The sequence below is a fragment of the Schistocerca serialis genome, chromosome 5 (assembly GCF_023864345.2).
Source record: "Schistocerca serialis cubense isolate TAMUIC-IGC-003099 chromosome 5, iqSchSeri2.2, whole genome shotgun sequence".
NCBI classification, from domain to species: Eukaryota; Metazoa; Arthropoda; class Insecta; order Orthoptera; family Acrididae; genus Schistocerca; species Schistocerca serialis.
In genome coordinates this window covers 37,056-57,720 of record NC_064642.1, presented here as the reverse complement: position 1 = coordinate 57,720, position 20,665 = coordinate 37,056, and the positions used below count along the sequence as shown (strand labels likewise).

Sequence of the window (20,665 nt, the reverse complement as noted above, 5' to 3'; positions counted from 1 at the left end):
ACACCAATACTAATGTCAATCCGTGGAGGGAATTTGATTATCACTTCCACTAAACTTTTACTTCAGTTATCCAACAGGATTTCCTCTGGAGAAAATCCCGTAGATTCATGTCTCAAAGTGTCCACAATTCTCTCAAATTCTGCTACATATCTGCCCCATGGCCTATGGTTGTGATGGCAATAGGTACGGCAAATTCGGCCTCGTCTTTGTTCGTGTGTTACGTTTGACACACCGTCTACAATACTTTCCAATCCACTTTCTACACTATTGTCAATTCCGAGATTCCTCACATTACAGTAGTTCAAATTCATACCTACGTCAATAGCATCCGGCCAGTTAACAATGTGTATAGGCTGGTATTGCCTATGCACACCGTCTCCTGCCTCGTCAAAACTAACTACTATTGTTTTATCTTGTGACGTACATGTCAAAGTTTTGCTTTCGCAGTTAATCACTGCACGGTACTTTAATAGCCAATCTAACCCAATAATTACTTCCGTAGTTAAGTCTGGCACGACGACAAACTCTTGTTCAAATCGTGCCCCACATATCTCGAAGTGGACAAAAATCTGTTTTGTGACCGGTTTACTGGCCTTCCCAGTAGCACCGATAATTTTCACTCCTCTTACTGGCATAACTACGATGCCAGGTCTGTCTTTCAGTAACTCAAATATTTTCCCAGATACAGCACTCAATTCTGCACCGGTGTCAATCAACACGTTTAGTTGTAGGTCGTGCATATTAACAGACACTACTATCTGTCTACACTTGTCCTCAATTGTTTCTTTATTTTCCCACAGTAAATCCTCGTCTATAACCAGGTCATTCCAGAAAAAACCATCCGGCTTTGATCCTAAATCCGGTTTATCTGGCGGCTTTTTCAGCCTCTGTTCACATACAGTTTTAATTTCAACACGTTTGTCCTGAGGCTTAGTCTGTAGCGTCGCCTCCAATACCGAAACCTTTTCCTGTAACTCGTCAACTAGTGAGTGTTGCTCTGCTATCAATTCACTAATTGTCACCTTCGTTGATTCCTCTTTGGTCAGATTGATCTCATCTGCCAATCTACCTGGAAGAATGTGCCCAGTAGCATCTGAAATTACTTCCTCTGGACCTGCGCAACCCACACTGTTATCTTCTGACCGTATAATGTCAGCTCTAACCTCATACACGCTGTAATCTACGTGCTTTTCTACCAATCGTGTCCGGCTATCACTAAAATTTTCGTAATCTTTCTCCTTGATACTCTCGCAATTTTTAAACTGGATGTTCGCGTCGGATGGGTCGGCTACTTCTACCACTACAACTTTCGGTAAAGTCTGCCGGTTAGGGCCAGAGCTTTCCGTTACTACTTCAACATTCAACTCCTGCGGGACGAAGCACGACGCATCTTGCTCGTGCTCCCCCTTAACATCAACTATTTCTAGTACAGTCTGCCGGTTAGGGCCAGAACTTTCTATCACTTCACAATCACTATCTTCCTGCGGGACGAGACGCGGCAAATCCTGCCCGCGCTCCCCATAAACATTTCTCCCGTACAGGCCCCTATAATCTCTTAGTTCGTCGTATAAGCGACCGAACTGCCTTAACCAGACCTCATCCCTCTCTGCATCTCCTCGCTCGATGACGGACGTTTTATCCGACATCTGATCTTCTTTCAACACTTGCGAATCATTCTTAAACTCAATCTCCAGTTCCGCTGTGGGTATTACAGCTGCCACTTTATAATCGATTTCCGGAACACTACTTAAATTGTTCTCACTGACAGTTAATGTACTTCCTACTGCCGTGTCTACAGCTGATCTACTACTTGTGGGCGCACTCGTTTCTCCCAACACTGGCACACTCTCCCGCCGTTGATTATTCCATACGGAATTTTCATAACGACGACACCTGGGTTTTCTCCTGTTATTGGGCCGCCAAAATTTCTCCACGCCCGGTCGGCCCCTCACCGGCGCGGCTAATGGTTTCCCTGTCTCGTCCCAGCAGATACGCTCCCCGGATGCTGCTGAGGCGGCTGATCACACCCTCTGGCGTTATTACTATTCTGTGAAGCCCGTATCACGTTAGTGTGATACTGGTTTCCGTCATTCCGGTTATTATTTGCATTGTACCGATTGTTATTACGGTCCGAACCATTATTGTTATTGCTGCCATGGTTGCGGTATGCATTATTCCCATGGTTATCGTTGGTGTGGTTGCTGTGGTACCCGTTGTTGTTACCACGGCCTCTACCACTGTCTCGATTATTGCGCCAATTGTCCTCGTCCTCCACTCTTTCCAGGAAATCATTTATTGTCCTGTAATTGCTTCCTACGTAGCGTTTTGTATCATCTGGAAGCTTTTTGTAGAGTTCCCAGACTATTTCGGATTCCGAGCGGCGGTCACGCAAATATTCCAACTTGCGGATCCAGCCCTCACAAAACTCCTTCATCGAGCCGCGCGAATTCGCATCGAAAGGCCTCGATACGACAAATTCGCGCCAGACACTTTGCTGTTTTTGCTCTGACCAGTATTCAGCCAGAAACAAATTTTTAAACTCGTCAAAAGTCAGGTTCGTAATGTTGAGGTTTAGGCCCCAACGCTTGGCATCACCAGCCAACACATCAATAACCGCATTAATTTTTCTCTCATTAGTCCATGATCTGGGTAAAACTCTTTCACAATTTTTAATGAAATCCGTCGGGTGTATACCGCCTTTTTTCAAGGGGTCGAACCGCTCCTCTTTCGTCAACAACTCCGAACTATGTGCACAGATTGGCACATAGCTCTGTTTTTCGTCAAGTTTCCTTTCTAATTCTGACACCCTCGTAATCACTTGGCAAGTGGTTGTCGCAAGCGTTTCCACTTCCCTCTTTTTCTCTTCGCAGGTGTTAGCCTGCTTCGTCACTTTGGTATCTACTTCGGATACTAAAGCCTTTAAAGTTTCCACCTTCTGTTGATCCTCTTTTCTCACTAATTGAATTTGTTCCGTCACCTTATTCTCGATGATCGGAGCAACTGCGTCTCCTACACTTTTCTTGATTCTGCTAATTTCGGATCAAAACGAGTATTTATGCTCGCAATTTCCGCCTGAACGCCTATCATTTCCTGTTTAAGATTACCGATTTCGGTATTAATCACGACAATATCGTCTTTGATTTTATCAACTTTTGTGTTAACAACTTCAACATTGTTGTTAACAACATTAATAGCTTTGTTCAGATTGTCTAGCATTCGTTCAATTTTTTCAGACTGAGCTACTTGCTTGGCAGCCTGAGCTGCTTGCTCGGCAGCCTGAGCTTCTTGCTTGGCAGCCTGATCTTTAATTTCTGCCGATTGACTCTTGATTTCGTTAATCAAAACATTCAATAAATCAGTTAAATTACCGGAAACCACCGGTTTTACTTCCGTAGCGGCTTCCTCTTTCATTGTCCCCCCGTATTCGTCATCAAGGGATTCAGATTTGATTTTCACTTCCGATTCCGAAACATTTTCTAAAGTCTGGAATTCCATTTCAGCTCTTTGTTGCGTTTCGGCGGTCGCATCTTTCATGCTAGCCGCCTGCCCCGGAACAATGGGTACCGCTGTGCGCGTTTCCCACTGTTCGACCGATTGTTCCGTATCTAAGTCTACCAAATTTTGGTAATTGTTGCCTTCACTCATTTTAATAATTTTCAATATAAATGCAAAATCTCAACTCTAATTAGGATTCCTCACACGAATATTCTCGCTAACGTATCGACCATTTCGTAACCAGTACTTTGTTACGAGATTTGCACAATGCAAAATTCGTGTCCAGAACAACCTCAAATTTGAAGATTGTCCTGTCACCAGGTCGCCACGTGTAACCTCCCCCCTCCTTATCGACCTTAATGACAGTGAAAAATTAAACCGCGTGCACCTAATGGAAATTTGGGAAAAGCAATCGTCACCGAAGTTAATCTATCGGTAAAGAGGGAGGAAAGGGTTACATCTATATGATTGGAAAAATGCAAATGAAACTGGTGGAAATTAATTTTGAAAAGGGGTAAAGTTAATATAGAAAGTAAATGTGTGGCCGTTACGTTAACAATTAACTAGCGGTAATTAGATATTTGAGATTTGGGGGAAATCACGGTCGCCAGTCCTAAGGACAATTACTATAGTAACTGAAAAAGAAAGGTTATTACACATATAATTAACACTAGAAGCGTGGCAACTGAAGGTTGACACGTGTAGTGTGAAAACTGAAAGTTTGTCAGAAGTAATACATTTCGCTACACTCTGACTTAATTTAGCAAAAGAATTAATAAAACCGGAAAATCGAAAGTTAATTTAGTGACTGAAGTTAATAGTGAGCTTTCTTTCAGAAGCACATCGAAATCCAGTAAAATACGGTTAGTCTTGGACTACCTCAACAATCATTTCAAAAGCAACTTGACTCTACGCAATTTAGAAACAAGAGATTTAACTTTGAAGTTGAACTAAATGATTCTGAACTATTAACAATAGTAAAATTTAGTACGTACCAAGCTGAGCTGCAGTCACAGGTAAGCTAAAATATGCTAACAAAACTCGCACTCTAAATTTGTGCTCGTGTAACCTAAATATTGTAGCCAGCTACTGAACTTTGAAATTAAAGCAGTGAAATCTAATTATATTATTTTAATGCTGGCGTTTGAATTTCAACGACACTCGGGTTCATTTCGGAAAAGGAAGGGACCCTGCTTGGCAATGAAATTGGGACAATGAGCAACAAAGGTTCATGCTAAGTTGCTGTAATTTTGCGAGGCAAATGGAACAATTTGAAAAGCTGAGGTCTGCCATACAGTTCTGAAACTTTACGTGCTTTTAGTCTTCCTTGTTGGTTGATTGAAGGTTTGAAGCCGTCGATCGAGGAGGTGGCGACAGTCACTCATAGTCGGCCGTCGCTGTTGCAGAAGCTGGATGTTGGCGCGCCTTCTTCTCGACACGGTCACCAGGCGAAACGGGCTCTTGATGTGCGCCAGCTAATGCTTCCCGTCCGCGACACCATGTCAGAAACTATCATCGCGAGTCGAGCGCAATTACATGCTGCCAAACCCCGAAAGCGCGGCAACTCGCGGGAGCGTCACACAACACCTACTCCACTCGCTACTCCCGCCAGACTCTCACTGCTCTGCCCGCGCTCCACGCGGCAGAGTTAACACTACCAAAGATCCTACACACTTTGATTCTTCACACGACCTATCGATGTAATCGTTCGATAGCAGTTTTCCCTAGGCAAGACCCAGCGTAAAAATACAAATAATATTTACGAAACAAACCAATTATACATCGACATAAGTGCATAAATATATATATATATATATATATATATATATATATATATATATATATATATATATATATATATATACAAACAGTAAAACAATTACAATATATAAAGAGACAGAAATGTCATATCTTGAGGTAACAAAACAAGGAAAAAAATAATAGTACAATAGATGGAAATAGGAGGATATGCATTTCCGGCGTTACAACACACTGCATTCGCTTTCCCTATTACCGACGTGACGTGCTCACTCCATTTTATATCGCTTTGCAACCTTATGTTTTGGTATTTAATCGCAGTGACTGTATCAAGCTGCACACTACTAATGCTGCATTCGAACGTTACAGGACTTTTCTCCTACTAATTCGTATTAACTCATTTTTTTCTACATTATGAGCAAGCTGTCATTCATTACACCAATTAGAAATTCTCTATAAGCCGTCTAGTATATTCCTACTGTCACTCAACGACGACACCTTCCCGTTCACTACAGCGTCATCAGCAAATATCCATAAATTTCTGCTCACCCTGTCCGACAGGAGATTTATCTATATAGAGGATAGCAGCAGTGTTATCACATTTCCCTGAGGTGCTCCTGACGATGCCATTGTCTCTCACGAGCTCTCGCCCTTAAGGACCACGTAGAGGATTCTATTACTTAAAAAGTCCTGGCGCCACTCACATATCTGTGAACCTAAACCGAAAGCTCGGATCTTTGTCGACGATGTGCAGTGGGGCACTGTGTCAAATGTTTTCCGCAAATTTATGAATGTGGAACGTGCCTCCTGCCCTTCATTCATGGTTTGTAGGATATCACGCCGCGAAAGGCAAGCAGAGCTTCGCATCAGCGATGCTTTCTAAATCCGTGCTGATTTGTGTACAGAAGCTTTCCTGTCTTAAGGAAATTTATTACACTACTGGCCATCAACATTGCTACACCAAGAAGAAATGCAGATGATAAACGAGTATTCATTGGACAAATATATAATACTGGAACTGACATGTGATTACATTTTCACGCAATTTGGGTGTGTAGATCCTGAGAAATCAGTACCCAGAACAACCACCTCTGGCCGTAATAACGGTCTTGATACGCCTGGGCATTGAGTCAAACAGAGCTTGGATGGTGTGTACAGGTACAGCTGCCCATGTAGCTTCCACACGATACCACAGTTCATCAAGAGTAGTGACTGGCCTATTGTGACGAGCCAGTTGCTCGGCCACCATTGACCAGACATTTTCAATTGGTGAGAGATCTGGAAAATGTGCTGGCCAGGGCAGCAGTCGAACATTTTCCGTATCCAGAAAGGCCCGTACAGGATCTGCAACATGCAGTAGTGCATTATCCTGCTGAAATGTAGGGTTTCGCAGGGATCGATTGGGGGGGTAGAGCCACGGGTCGTAACACATTTGAAATGTAACGTCCACTGTTCAAAGTGCCGTCAATGTGAACAAGAGGTGACCGAGACGTGTAACCAATGGCACCCCATACCATCACGCCGGGTGATACGCCAGTATGGCGATGACGAAGACACGCTTCCGATGTGCGTTCACCGCGATGTCGCCAAACACGGATGCGACCCTCATGATGCTGTAAACATAACCTGGATTCATCCGGAAAAATGACGTTTTGCCATTCGTGCACGCAGGTTCGTCGTTGAGTACACCATCGCAGGCGCTTCTGTCTGTGATGCAGCGTCAAGGGTAACCGCAGCCATGGTCTCCGAGCTGATAGTCCATGCTGCTGCAAACGTCGTCGAACTGTTCCTGCAGATGGTTGTCGTCTTGCGAACGTCCCCATCTGTTGACTCAGGGATCGAGACGTGGCTGCACGATCCGTTACAGCCATGCGGATAAGATGCCTGTCATCTCGACTGCTAGTGATACGAGGCCGTTGGGGTCCAGCACGGCATTCCGTATTACCCTCCTGAAGCCACCGATTCCATATTCTGCTAACAATCATTGGATCTCGACCAACGCGAGCAGCAATCTCGCGATACGATAAACCGCAATCGCGATAGGCTACAATCTGACCTTTATCTAAGTCGGAAAAGTGATGGTACGCATTTCTCCTCCTTACTCGAGGCATCACAACAACGTTTCACCAGGTAACGCCGGTCAACTGCTGTTTGTGTATGAGAGATCGGTTGGAAACTTTCCTCATGTCAGCACATTGTAGGTGTCGCCACCGGCGCCAACCTTCTGTGAATGCTCTGGAAAGCTAATCATTTGCATATCACAGCACCTTCTTCCTGTCGGTTAAATTTCGCGTCTGTAGCACGTCATCTTCGTGGTGTAGCAATTTTAATGGCCAGTAGTGTAGATTTCACTCAGGAAGTGTTCAAGAATTCTGCGGTAAACGTAGATTAACGACATTGGTATGTAATCATGAGGTTCAGAAAAAATCGAGAATTCATCTAAAATGTTAAAGTGCTGTTTATAGAAGTGGAATGGGAAGAACTGCGTCATACAAAAGCCTACGGTACGTAGCAGTTGACCACCGAGTACCATGCGAGCCGTCCTCCTCCGGCCGTCTCACTGTGCTGATCCAACTCTTTCCATTACAACAGTGTACGACGACTCTGCGCTATACGTGAAATCTGTCGATATATCCGTTTATCTACAGCACTCAACCATTACAAACTTGTTCGGTCTATAGATGGTGCTAACCTTTTGTTGGAAAGACTGAACAGATGGCTGCATTGTCTTAAAGATGTGTATAGGAATATTGCAGAATAATTCCATAAAAACAGTGTGCATATGGATGACTTCGAATAGTGGGTCAATATGGTGCCAACGGAAACTAATGTGCTGTCACTAAGTTCTAGAGAAATACTCGCTGAATTCTGTGCTTGCAGGAAGGTATTATTTTCTATATTCTGTACTGGTGTCACGATAAAGAAAGAACCAGTTGATGTAGCGCTCACCGTGTATGATTACTGAATAGAAACGTATATAACCATGTATGTGTTATATTTCTTTCCTCTCATTATATTGTAAGTACTGGAGATGTTGATCCCAGTATTTTAATTCCGATAATGCATCAGCAGAAAATTATGTCATGTAACCAAACTCTCTGTGAAAACCCATTTCACGCCAGTATCATGGCAGGGTGGGGGAAGCGTCAAGACTTTGTTGTAAGCAACTGGAGCTGTGACGGTGCGCAAGAAGACTGGAAGAAGAGTGGTGTATTCCTTCCGACAACATACATGCATTAATTGTAGGTACATCCAAGTTGCAGGCTTTCAAAATTAAAATGATGAGGTCTAAACGTACTTTTGAGAATGCAGTAAATTTCTGCAAAACACTTATTGGTGTCGATGGTCCAGCAATAAAATAATATATAAGTTAATAACAGGGAAACAATAGATTCCTACTGCACGTAATTAGTTATGAACGACATAGTGAAATGCCTGTCATTAAGGTTTCATAAGGTCCGCCACCTTTGGCATTACTGGAATGTAAATCTCCTTCATCGACACAAAGCACAGTCCCCGTCACAGCGTCAACATGGAATTCCCAGCCACATCATCTGGCCCACGCGCTCCAGCCGTTGTGAGGCACCACGTGGATGCTAACGAGCTCGAACCTGTCGCGCGCCCCATGCGGTGGCCGCCAACTCGGAACTATATTTCCAGGGCGCCACAACTCGCCTGTGACGTCACAAACTACAGCAAGATCAATGTTCTCATGTCCCTGCTAACACACCTGTACGAAGTCCACTTTGAGCATATATGTGTATTTTCAAAAACACAGTTTCAGCCCAAATACCAACTATCATAGGAGACATTGCAGAGTGTAGATGGTGCGACATGAACGACATTCAGTGAGAGCAGTGATATATCTCCACTGGAAAAAGTAAAGCCAAACACAGTGGTCATAATTCGGGATGTTGCTGTGGAAAACTAAGAGCAAATTTGACGATACTTTTGCTTTGGTCGCCATATGGCTATTAATGTATTTTGTCTGAGACAAGCATATTCCAGAATCCCAAAATACGTGGTGAGAGATAATGCAGACTTAATTATAGCAATCAAACAGGGCAATTTCAATTTAAAACACATTTGCAAGGCTCATGTAAGAATTGATACGTCGTTCAATGGTATTATAAAGGTATGTGCAAATAGCTGGAATCACTCACAGTATGGGTTTCTCATTATAGACAACAGAAGGAAACTGAATGATGGTAGGTATAGACGGAACTTCCAGAAGTTCCTATACATATAGCCATGGAAAGATATGAGTACGTCAGTATACGGATCACCATGGATAAATTCGTACGCATGTCGTGTGCTCAATCTGACAGGATGGGTGTCCATAGGCAAATCATTCGCTTGTACATGGACGCGAAAATTCAAACCCTCGAACGTGAAGTCGGAGGCATACATAAGGAACTAGAAACGTATTGTCATACCCTTCTGAGGCTGAACAGTACACTAAATGATAGGGTTAATGCTGTCGAAAAGAAAGTATTCTATGAGTGGGTTAATGCAACTGAAAATAATGTAGGCGACTTAACTGAAGGGAAAATAGCTGTTATAGAGAAGGGGGAGCAACATAAGAAGATGATCAGTTGCATAAAGCCTCACCTACACAGAAGACCGATTAGTATACAACGAGACATCGACTACAGATAAGTCAATGCTGCATGAAAGGCATTTTCGCGAGAAGTTACGGTTGCTCAGGTTAGGACATTTGGAACGAGGACAGACACTAAGAGGAAATTTTAAGTCGGTTACAGAATCCCTCAGTCAACTCACAGCAAAATTACACAACGACGACGATGACGCTATTGCCGGTTTCATTAACCATCACAGCGATGCTAGGATAGATAAAACATTCAGTGTCATTGCTGAAAAACCATACAAGTTGGACAAGCAGCCTATAATGTATATGATAAAACAGCAGAGATAGGAGACAGGGAATGTCAAAGAATACCTGGTCTACTGAACCTTATTTTCCTAAGGCCCACAAAAAATTTAAATTATTCTTCTAAAGATCTGGAAATGTAGTGTGAAATATTGCATTTGACTGATCTGCATAATAATGTGAAAAGCCGAAGCAATGTGAATATAAATCCATTATAAAACATATATTGGACGGAAAAAAATATCAGCAGTGACGGTATTGACATTCAGCATAAAAAAGCGAACAACCGACTCCCTCATTATATATATTATGACGACCCCCATGGGTTGATAGATCAGCTACAACTGCTTATAACATCACCTGCCGCTGGTAATACAGCTCATTCGAACGAAGTTATTTCAGTAATTTCTGAGCTCAGACAGAAAGGTATCATCAGATAAGTATGAGGAATGTAGTTCGAGAACAATACAAACCGGAGTGTACAACATACCCACGTAGATAAGTAACGATTAAAGATTTCGACGACCTGTGCCAGGCAGATCTTGTCAACATGAAGGAATATTCATGTGCGAATATTGGCTTCAAATAGATTTTAATGGTCATTGATACTTTTTCTAAATTTGCCTGGGCATTACCATTAAAGCTGAAATGGGGAAGGATGTCACACATGTGTTTGAGCTAATGCTGCAGATGGGGATGATTCAAAGCCCACAAAACCTTCAAACAGATCATGGCAGTGAGTTTTCAATAGATATTTCAAGCCTATGATGGAACTTTATGGGATAATGGGATACATCACTACTCGACATTCACCCACCTGAAGGCGAGTATCGTGCAACGTCTGAACAGAGCAGTGAAAGCCCAAATGTGGATCACTTCAATCGTCGTGGCTCACACAAATTGACCGATGTCCTCCTGCAAATTATTGCACAGTATAAACAAACCAAACATCGCACAATAAAAATGAGATCAATTGATGTTCGTGATAACAGACTTATGGATACAATATATAATCATATTAGAATGCTACATCCACACTTAATGTAGATGACTTAGAATGTATCTCAAAACACAATACAGTATTTGAGAAGTCAAAAATGCCATTCAGACAGTTGTTTGGAGATAGTTCTCAGTGCTGCAAACTCATCCTATTTCCGTACTCTGTGATGCCCTACACATCTGTTTTTCTCATCAATAAGGTAACAGTACCTCTGTTTCTTTACAATGGACATGAATGGATTGAGGTGATCAGACAGTATGCTTGTGTACATGTCAACTGTCAGAGTTGTATCTAGATGTATCAAGGGTCCCATATCATTCCAACTGCACATGCCTCACGCCGTTACAGAGCCTCCACCAGCTTGAACAGTCCCCTGCTGACATGCACGGTCCATGGATTCATGAGGTTTTCTCCATACCTGTACACGTCCATCACCTCAATCCAATTTGGAACGAGACTCGTCATACTAGGCAACATGTTTCCAGTCATCAACAGTCCAATGACAGTGTTGACAGACCCAGGCGAAGTGTAAAGCTTTGTGTCATGCACTCATCAAGGGTACATGGGTGGGCTTTCGGCTTTGAAAGCCTGTATCTGTGATGTTTCGACGAATGGTTTTCACACTGACAGTTGTTGATGGCCCATCATTGAAATCTGCAGCAATTTGTGGAAGGTTTGCATTTCAGTCACACTGAACGATTATCATCAGTCATTGGAGATTTGATGTTTTACCAGATTCCTGATATTCACAGTACATTTGTGACATGGTCATATGGGAAAATCCCCCCCTCATCTCTACCTCAGAGATGCTGTGTCCTATCGCTCTTACTCCAACTCTAATGCCATGTTCAGACTCACTTAAATCTTGATCACTTGGCATTGTAGCAGCAGTAACCGAACTAACAAGTGCGCCTGACACTTGTTGTCTTATGTAGGAGTTGCCGACTGCAGGGCCATATTCTGCTTGTTTACATATCTCTGTATTTGAAAACGCATACCTATACCAGTTTCTCAGGCGCTTCAGTGTAGTTCGTTGTGGAATCTAGAAATTATAGTGTTTCTGCTGACATGTGAGGAGATTGTGTGAAACAGGCTATACTGTGATGACCAAATTGCTTACGAGGCTGCAACACAAGAATCTGCTGAGATTGTGGATGATGGTCTGCAGGATGTGGACTTCCTTTTCTAGTACGAGTCACAGAAACATTACACACAGGTCGGGAGAGGCTAGTTACGGAGGAAAAATGTCAAATATCAGCAATCAGACGATATCTGTTTTCGATGTATGGTAGGTATCTCTCAGGTTTCTCTACTAGGTGACCTTAGGGACGTTCTATTACGAGGCATACGTTGTTTGCACCACGTAATGGTTCAATGACAAACGCAACTAGTCCTTAACACAGGCAGCACGGGTTATTGCAGTTATCAAACTTAGAAACGCCACAGCATAGTCCAGTAAACGACGTAACTGACCGAGTGGGAAACAATAGATCGAGAATACATAGTTCAGCAGAAGGTAGTGTCACAGGACAGAACGCGATCATGCAGATGTTACAAAAAATGAACGCTAGTATGACGAAACAGAATCAGAATATTAATACACAGATAACGAAACAAAATACACAGATGACAAACAGTGTCATGAATTGAAACGGGAATTGAAACAGGATAATCAGGAAATGAAACATGATAATCAGAATTTGGACAAGGTATTAAGACACAGATCCAACAGGTTAAAAGGGATCGCCAGAATTGATAGTCAGATCACTCAGTAAACAAAGACACGAAAGAACCTAGAGAACGAACTGAGGTACTAACACAAGGTCAGCAGCAATTACCCACTGACGCGGACAAGGTCCAATTGGACATCGTAAACGTTGACAAAAAGGTGGAACGTTTTACGAAAAAAGCCACTCGAACAGTAATACAAATTTCGCAAGAACAAGCAATTCAAAGCAAGGTCGCAAAGGTTGCACTGAAAAAATATGATCAGCGGACCAATAAAATAGAACTTAAAAACAAAGATCAGTTTGAAAAGCTTCGAACAGAGTTGATACAAACTATCGAAGAAAAGATCGAGACCGATTACACCTGTAGCGAAACAACTGACACGTCAAGCATTAATTCAGTACACGAACACGCGCCGTCTAAGAAAGTTCAAATAGAACCAAGGCTAGACATAACACTCGCGCAGAAATCGAAACATAAAACCCTGATTAAAGTAATACATGACATGCCACAGGACCAGGCACAGTATCGAGAAAAACGGAACACATACATTCAGCCGATACCAATCGAAAGACAGGCAACTGAACCAGTAAATGCAGTGACACAACATAATAGCAGCACAGGTACTATACCGCGACCGACGAAAATAGAAACACACGAACAACACTTTTGTTCACCAATGATATGATATGACGCCGATATGAGTCAGGAAATTGAGAACAGGCAGACAGGCAATAGATTACCAGAGAATAAACACGACGACACAAGCAGTGGCAGATTATTTGAGTCCATGAATCAGCCACAAACCGGATTTATGAGTAGATACGACACAGACCACTTCCTTACAGTTAGAAAATTTCAACATTTCAAAGAAGAAAGCGGTAGTTTGCATGCACGCACAGTCATCGACCAGTTTCAAGTAGGCTTACCAAACCAGTGGAGCGTAGCTCACAAACTTCATTTGTGCACACATGTCAGGGACAGTAAAATATCGCAAAATATCGCGGCTACCTGTACGTCTTATCTACAGTTCAGAACAGTATTTCTGGAAAAAATATTGGTCCAAGGAGGCGCAAAACAAAATTAAATATTAGTTACTTCAGATGACACCTTATGAAAACTCAGGAGAAAAAAGCGTGGTAAAATTCTTTGATACAATGGACAATAAGAATCAATGCCTAGACAAACCATACAGTAACGGAGAGCTGATACGTCTATGTAGAATGAAATTACCGGTAAAGTATCAACAGGCGACAGTAGGAAAAAATGAAAATACCGAAGAATTCTAAGAGGCTTTAAGGGAACTTCAATTTATGTTTAAAGAAGATGAGGTGAAAGAAAAAAGAAAGGAAAGAGAACAGCATAAGGAGAGGACTAGAAACGAATATTCCAATAATAGTAATCGTAATCCTAACACCAATAATTTCAGGCAATTTAACATACAAGGACAGTGGCACAATGGAGACAATTGGCATAGAAACGGTAACCAGAATAATTGGTACCGAAATACAAACAGTAATGGACACTCATACAGTGGCGGATATGGGCTTAGGAATCAAAATGCCAACGGTCAAGGGTACTTTGAAAGAGGTCACGATGATAGAAACAGCAACTGGCGAGACGAGGGCGTTAATAATTACAGAGGAAATTATGGTCTACAGAGGCAAGAACAACACAGCAAAGAGAAACCAGATGTAGAAGTTAGGCCACCGAATACTGCAAAACGTAATGATTGAATTGAAAAATGCTCACCCTATCTTATACTAACCACTAAATAAAAGTTAAATTAATAGATCAACAAAATAAAACATTAATTAAAAGAAAAAGAGACACAATACACACTAACAATCTCTTTTAGTATCAAGTACACTACAACATGTACACAAACAATAAATGGTAAACAACAACCAAAAGAATGAAGAAGTGATAGGACATAATTAGAATAAAGAAAAGAAATCATATATATACAATAATTTTTGCCACTATCAGAAAATTTTTGCATTATATAAAATCAGATTTTTTTGTAAATAACAAATACATGTAAAACAAAAATTGTAAATATTTCTACGTGTCAGAGGGATATCGCCACCAACACCAATCACGTGCTCCCTTAACACCAGATGCTTCGAGATAGCTACAGAGAGGGTGCAGACATGTTGAAAAAGCACTTAGGGCAATAACAACAACATGAAGACCAACGCCACACAGGAAATGCAGGTTGCAACCAGGTTGGATTTTAGGAGGACAATGCGCAGCACGGACATTTCACATGTCATGACACTGCTACACAACGGAAGAGCGTGGGGAGAATGATAATACGACGAGACAATGAAGGTACAAAAAATTACTAAGATCTACAAACTCATCAAGTAACATTTGGAAAGGCAGTCAGATCCTACAAATCCTATACCACTCCTACACTAAAATTCACATATTTCTGGCCCAAGAAGAACAGAAGAATGCAAGAAAGAAGAGAAGAACAGAAGATGCAAGATAAAGAAGGGCAGAAGACAGCAAGATACCTTTCTCTCCTATTCTACAAAGCAAATTGCTACAAACGTCTTTCCATGAACTCTGAGGCATGGCAACTACTACAACCATCTCTCCAAAAATAATCCTTCAAATACAAGCAAACGGCAAACGGAATGTTAAGTAGTACCATCCGACATTATCTAGAAATAAATTCAGCAAAATGAACAGTATTCTCCCTACCACATCATCAAATCGCCATACCGAACCAGGTGTGAAGTACCAAGACGTCACTGCACAATATTGGGTGACGATTGTCGGTAGTCAACTAGAATAATCGAACTGCCATACCGTCCCAGGTGCGACAGCAAAGGAGTACCAAGACATCACTGTTTATGCAGTAAGCCACAGTCATCATCATCGCTTAAAAGTACCACTCCATGATGACAATGTCAACAAGAAAGACCCGGCATCGCATTCTAGAGTGCTTCTCTCATGATTTGTGACACCCATACAAATGCGTCGACGCCTTCCAGTATTTCAGTGGGGATCGTCGAGCACTATGTAAGTAGGCTATTTAGGTTTTCTTATTGGTAACGCCACGTAGCGCTCTGTATGAAAATCACTGGCTGTGCTGTGTGCAGTCTGTGGGTAGTTTGCATTGTTGTCTGCCATTGCAGTGTTGGGCAGCTGGATGTGAACAGCGCGTAGCGTTGCGCAGTTGGAGGTGAGCCGCCAGCTGTGGTGGATGTGGGGAGAGAAATGGCGGAATTTTGAGAGCGGATGATCTCGACGTGTGTCCATCAGAAACAGTACATTTGTAAGAATGGATGTCATGAACTGCTATATATATTATGACTTTTGAACACTATTAAGGTAAATACATTGTTTGTTCTCTATCAAAATCTTTCATTTGCTAACAATGCCTATCAGTAGTTAGTGCCTTCAGTAGCTAGAATTTTTTTTTTAGCTGGCAGTAGTGGCGCTCGCTGTATTGCGGTAGTTCGAGTAACGAAGATTTTTGTGAGGTAAGTGATTTGTGAAAGGTATAGGTTAATGTTAGTCAGGACCATTCTTTTGTAGGGATTATTGAAAGTCAGATTGCGTTGCGCTAAAAAATATTGTGTGTCAGTCTAAGCACAGTCATTGTATAATTTTTCTAAAGGGACGTTTCAACAGAAACTGACGCACCACAAAACTAAAAGACTGAAATGTAGAGTTAAGAAAATAATATATTTGTAAAAATATATTTTTCCTTATTTTGTAAGAGTAATTATTATGTAAAGTCCATAATTTATAGATACCTTAAAACCTTTTGTAAAGAAACTTAGTTAGTATAGTTATATAATCTCACAAACTCATGGAAAGTCTATTTATTTTTTTTTATATGTAAAATTACAAAAGGATTTATGCAGGATTTTTCTTCTTTAAGTAACATTCAAAAACACCTTTTTGGGGTAATAATGTTAATACTGAGGATAGAATTAAGAGGAAATGCTTCTTCATTCTTACAAAAAAAAAAAAGTGACACATAAAGAAAAAGATAATGCCTAAATAAATAAAACAAAGTAACACAACAGAGCTTTTGCGAACATTTACGCAAAGCCTAACTGAAGAAAAGAGATTACCACCCCAAGACATAATACACTGTATGCTTATGAGTTAAGAAAAAATTAATATTGTAAAAACAATTTTTGGAAATGAAAAAGAAAAACAGAGACACGTACTGGCAGTGACAAAGAATAACAACCTTTGCAAAGCCTATATTTGCCTAACAACAAAACATAAATTGTAGAATTAAAAATATTAGAAACAATAGCTATAAAGAATTCATTAGAAAAAAATTGTTAAGAATGGCTGAGAAAAGTTTATTGGAAAATCTAAAAGAACAATTTGTGCCTGACTTTGTCAACGTTTTCCTCGGCATTGACAAACCCCAGCCAAAAAATTTTGTCAGAAGGAGGGAGGTATGTAAGACGTCATGGTCTCCTGACCTTCATTGCTTACATATTCCGCCCCCACAATCATATTCCACACATCAAGACGCTTCATTCGAACCCAAACTCGATAAGGTAAAGTCAATTTTGCATGAATTCATGTAAACGAAATGCAAATAACAAGTAAGCGCACTGTGGTTGAAATACTCGAGGCTGGCGTACACCCATACATACATTCCAGACAGGACAGTTGCAGGAGCTTTTAGTTCGGGGGAGCAACCACACGCCAGGAGGCCGGTCCCAACCTATGTATGTCGCCCGCTGACCACCCACAGAGGAGACAGCATTTGCCTGAGTGAAAGGACGACCCCATGTTTGGCTTAAAAGCAAATTCCGCTACATTGTGTGGGAGCGGCCAGCCTACGCATTCTTTACAAAAATAGCACGCAGTTTCAGAGAGTTTCACAGTGAGACAGCAAACGCCAAACGCCGATGCTATAAATTTCCGATTGGTCGCCTTAAACGAAACATCGTTCTCTTTTAGAAGAGCAATGCTGTTTGGCAGCCGATATTGATCTGAAGGAGCGAGAACACGTAACGAGATCGTGCGCGCTCATACGTGTACTCAAAGAGTGAGGAACAAGTCTCTCCTCAGTACGTTACTGGGAGAGCACCTCTGTCGAGAGTGAATAGGAGTGCTACTCTATATTGAGTCCTTAAGATTAAGTGTTGTTCACTGTGTTGGCCATCACACTTATAGTGCGGTGTGAACGGACAGAGTTGTAGTTAAACGCCTGCGAGCCAATTTTTGAGTGGCATCGCTGTGGACTGGTTACCTGACCAGTGTACCACGCCAATAGTTAGACTAGAGGCGAAAAGGAGTCCTTGACTTCATCTAGGCGTAGGGAGAGTTTGATTGGCGAAGGTCAATCCAGATAGAACGAGAGTTATCTTATTTGCCAGCAGCAAGCGGCGCAGACAGCAGTCATCGCAGCTTACAGTATTGTGCGCTACAGTTCTTGTGAGCCCCATATTTCCTCCACAACAGTACACTTCACTGCATTTCAGATGCAACAGTCTCAACCGTACCTAGCAACATTCTAATGGATAATTATTCATTCTGCCAAGTCAATAACAATCTTAAGCTTTGTATAGGAATTTCATTAGCGAATCCTATCATTGAGAGGTAACTTCACATTCCGAAAAGAACCAGGAAATAACGTGTTCAGTTTATAACTAAAAGTGCCATTGTGATTTCTCAGAATTTTTGTAAAATAAATAATAATTTTCTTTATTTTCATGTTTTTCTTACACTAACTAGCACTACTCCAGTACCCGTGTATCCCACTAGTTACATAAGAAATTTTGTGAATTTTTGTGTCATTTCCTTACAGCGGACGACTCCAGAAGATATTTATTGCTGAAAGTTTTTCAGGCATTACTCTTTAGAACGTTAGGAGCGTCTGTCTGACTTCTGTAGTAGTGTGGGGGTGTAAATTGCATCTTGCAGAAGCCACAGGGTAAAGGGTACATCTCAGATTAATCCGTTGCGCAAAATGACAGAATAGCACCCCACACGCTCACACCCTCATGATTCGTTTTTCACATTTCGTAAACGCTAGCACCATATACCTTTCCACCAGTAAAACAGGACTTGCCACGTTGTACAAAACAACTACATGCTCTTGAATTATAGCTGTTGTTGCCGAATGCAAAATGATTGTGTTCTTTCTGACAAGTCTTCACTTGTCTGAAATGTTTGTAATACCCACGTGGGTGATAGTTCTTTACACACATGAATTTGAACGCTAGAGACGCTTTCAAACCATGTAATTTTGACCGTGAAACAGAGAGAAAATGCGTAACATAGATTTTTTAAAATTGATATTTAAATTTTCGCTTTTCCTTTACTCCGTTGAAAGTTTCGAAATAACGAGGGCATTTTGCAGTGATCGCCAGTTTTTGCAGCAAATAGTGGACAGTTTTTCGATTTTACAAATGATGGGCATGTATAGGAGACGTGAGAAAGTTAATACATCTCTCAGATGTATCGCTATAGAGCATCGATCTTTGCAGTTTGGTCCTCAGTAATAGGCGGTAGTGCTGTAATATTTTTTTTAATCTCGTTAGATGTCAAAAAATAATGGGAGATGTGGAGAGAGATATGTGGTCTGTATCCTGCAGTCGAACGTAAAAGAATGTCTGTGTCGATGCCATTCTATATTCATAATTCAGTCATCTGAAAAGAATGTAATGCCCTCATGCACGACAGTTTATAATTCGATAGTGAAGAATGTTCTCAAAATTATGCCGATTTTGTTCATACAACTGAAGGAAAATGTACTGCGCCTATTTTTGTGGAAAGAAGACTATCGTCGCCATTGTGTTTTTTAAAAAGATGCTCGCTTATAAGAGGTGCATTGACATTCAATAAAGTTGTTTCACTGAAATGTCTTCCGCAAAAAATGACGTGTTGTTGCAGGTGGTGCTACTGGAAGTGTGGGGCGTGTTCCATAGGCCACGACAGCTGCACTTTTAGACAAAAAACAAGTAATTGTTATATCTCTCTTTATCTCCCTTTGCTCTGTTGTCTGCTGACCATCCAGACTCCCTGGTGCTTCATCAATTAATTAATCTGCCTAATGAAATTGATATCAATTAAATATCAAAATTGAGGACAGAGCCCCACCGTCTCACTACTGATGCTAACTACTGCTTCTCCATTTCCTCTAGTGTATGCACACTTGAGACCTTCTTGATGAATTTATTAACTTTAGTAGTCGTTTGTTAATTTTAGATAGCGTAGGTTAGAATAGATTACTTTAGGTCAGGTCAGGTCAGGTCAGGTCAGGTCAGGTTAGGTTGGGTTGGGTTAGGTTGGGTTAGGTGAAAGTTTACCATCTTACCTCCCTGCCTAGGGACGCCAGATGAAAGTTGATGTCGTCAAGCCCTGAATCAAAATTGCGCAATGGATCACTGGGGAGCGGAGCTTGAGAGCGCTCCCTAGAGAGCGTGTTCTTTCTGTACGATACTAGGCAAGGGGCTGGAGGGCTCACACGCTGATGTGTGGGTCCCTGCATTCTATAGCTTTTATTTTAAATAAATTCCTTTAACTCGAGTTCTTTGTGATTTTTAAGATATGTGAAAGATTGATGACAGTTGATTACCTATTTATTTTAAATATTATCACTCGACTTTATAGCGATAGCAGCAATTGTTTCAGTTTACAGATCTTACAATTTTACAACTTATAGCTCGGGTGTATTATATACTAATCTACACGCACATTACTACGGGTAAGACGGAATTGCGTTGGCCAAATGTATACCACCAAAGTCTCCCAATATTTTTAATAGGACATTCACTATGTGAGGAGGATAACGGACA

General features: G+C 41.4%; 1 protein-coding gene across 1 annotated transcript in view; it reads left to right on the top strand.

Moving 5' to 3' along the window:
• Positions 1–19,886, top strand: part of LOC126481085 (uncharacterized) — a 258,316-nt gene extending 238,430 nt beyond the window's left edge. Inside the window, exon 7 of the mRNA XM_050104586.1 lies at positions 19,761–19,886. Within this exon, the coding sequence (XP_049960543.1) occupies positions 19,761–19,795 (35 nt within the window). The 3' untranslated portion in view covers positions 19,796–19,886. The remainder of the gene's footprint in view (positions 1–19,760) is intronic.
• The last annotated feature ends 779 nt before the right edge of the window (positions 19,887–20,665 follow it).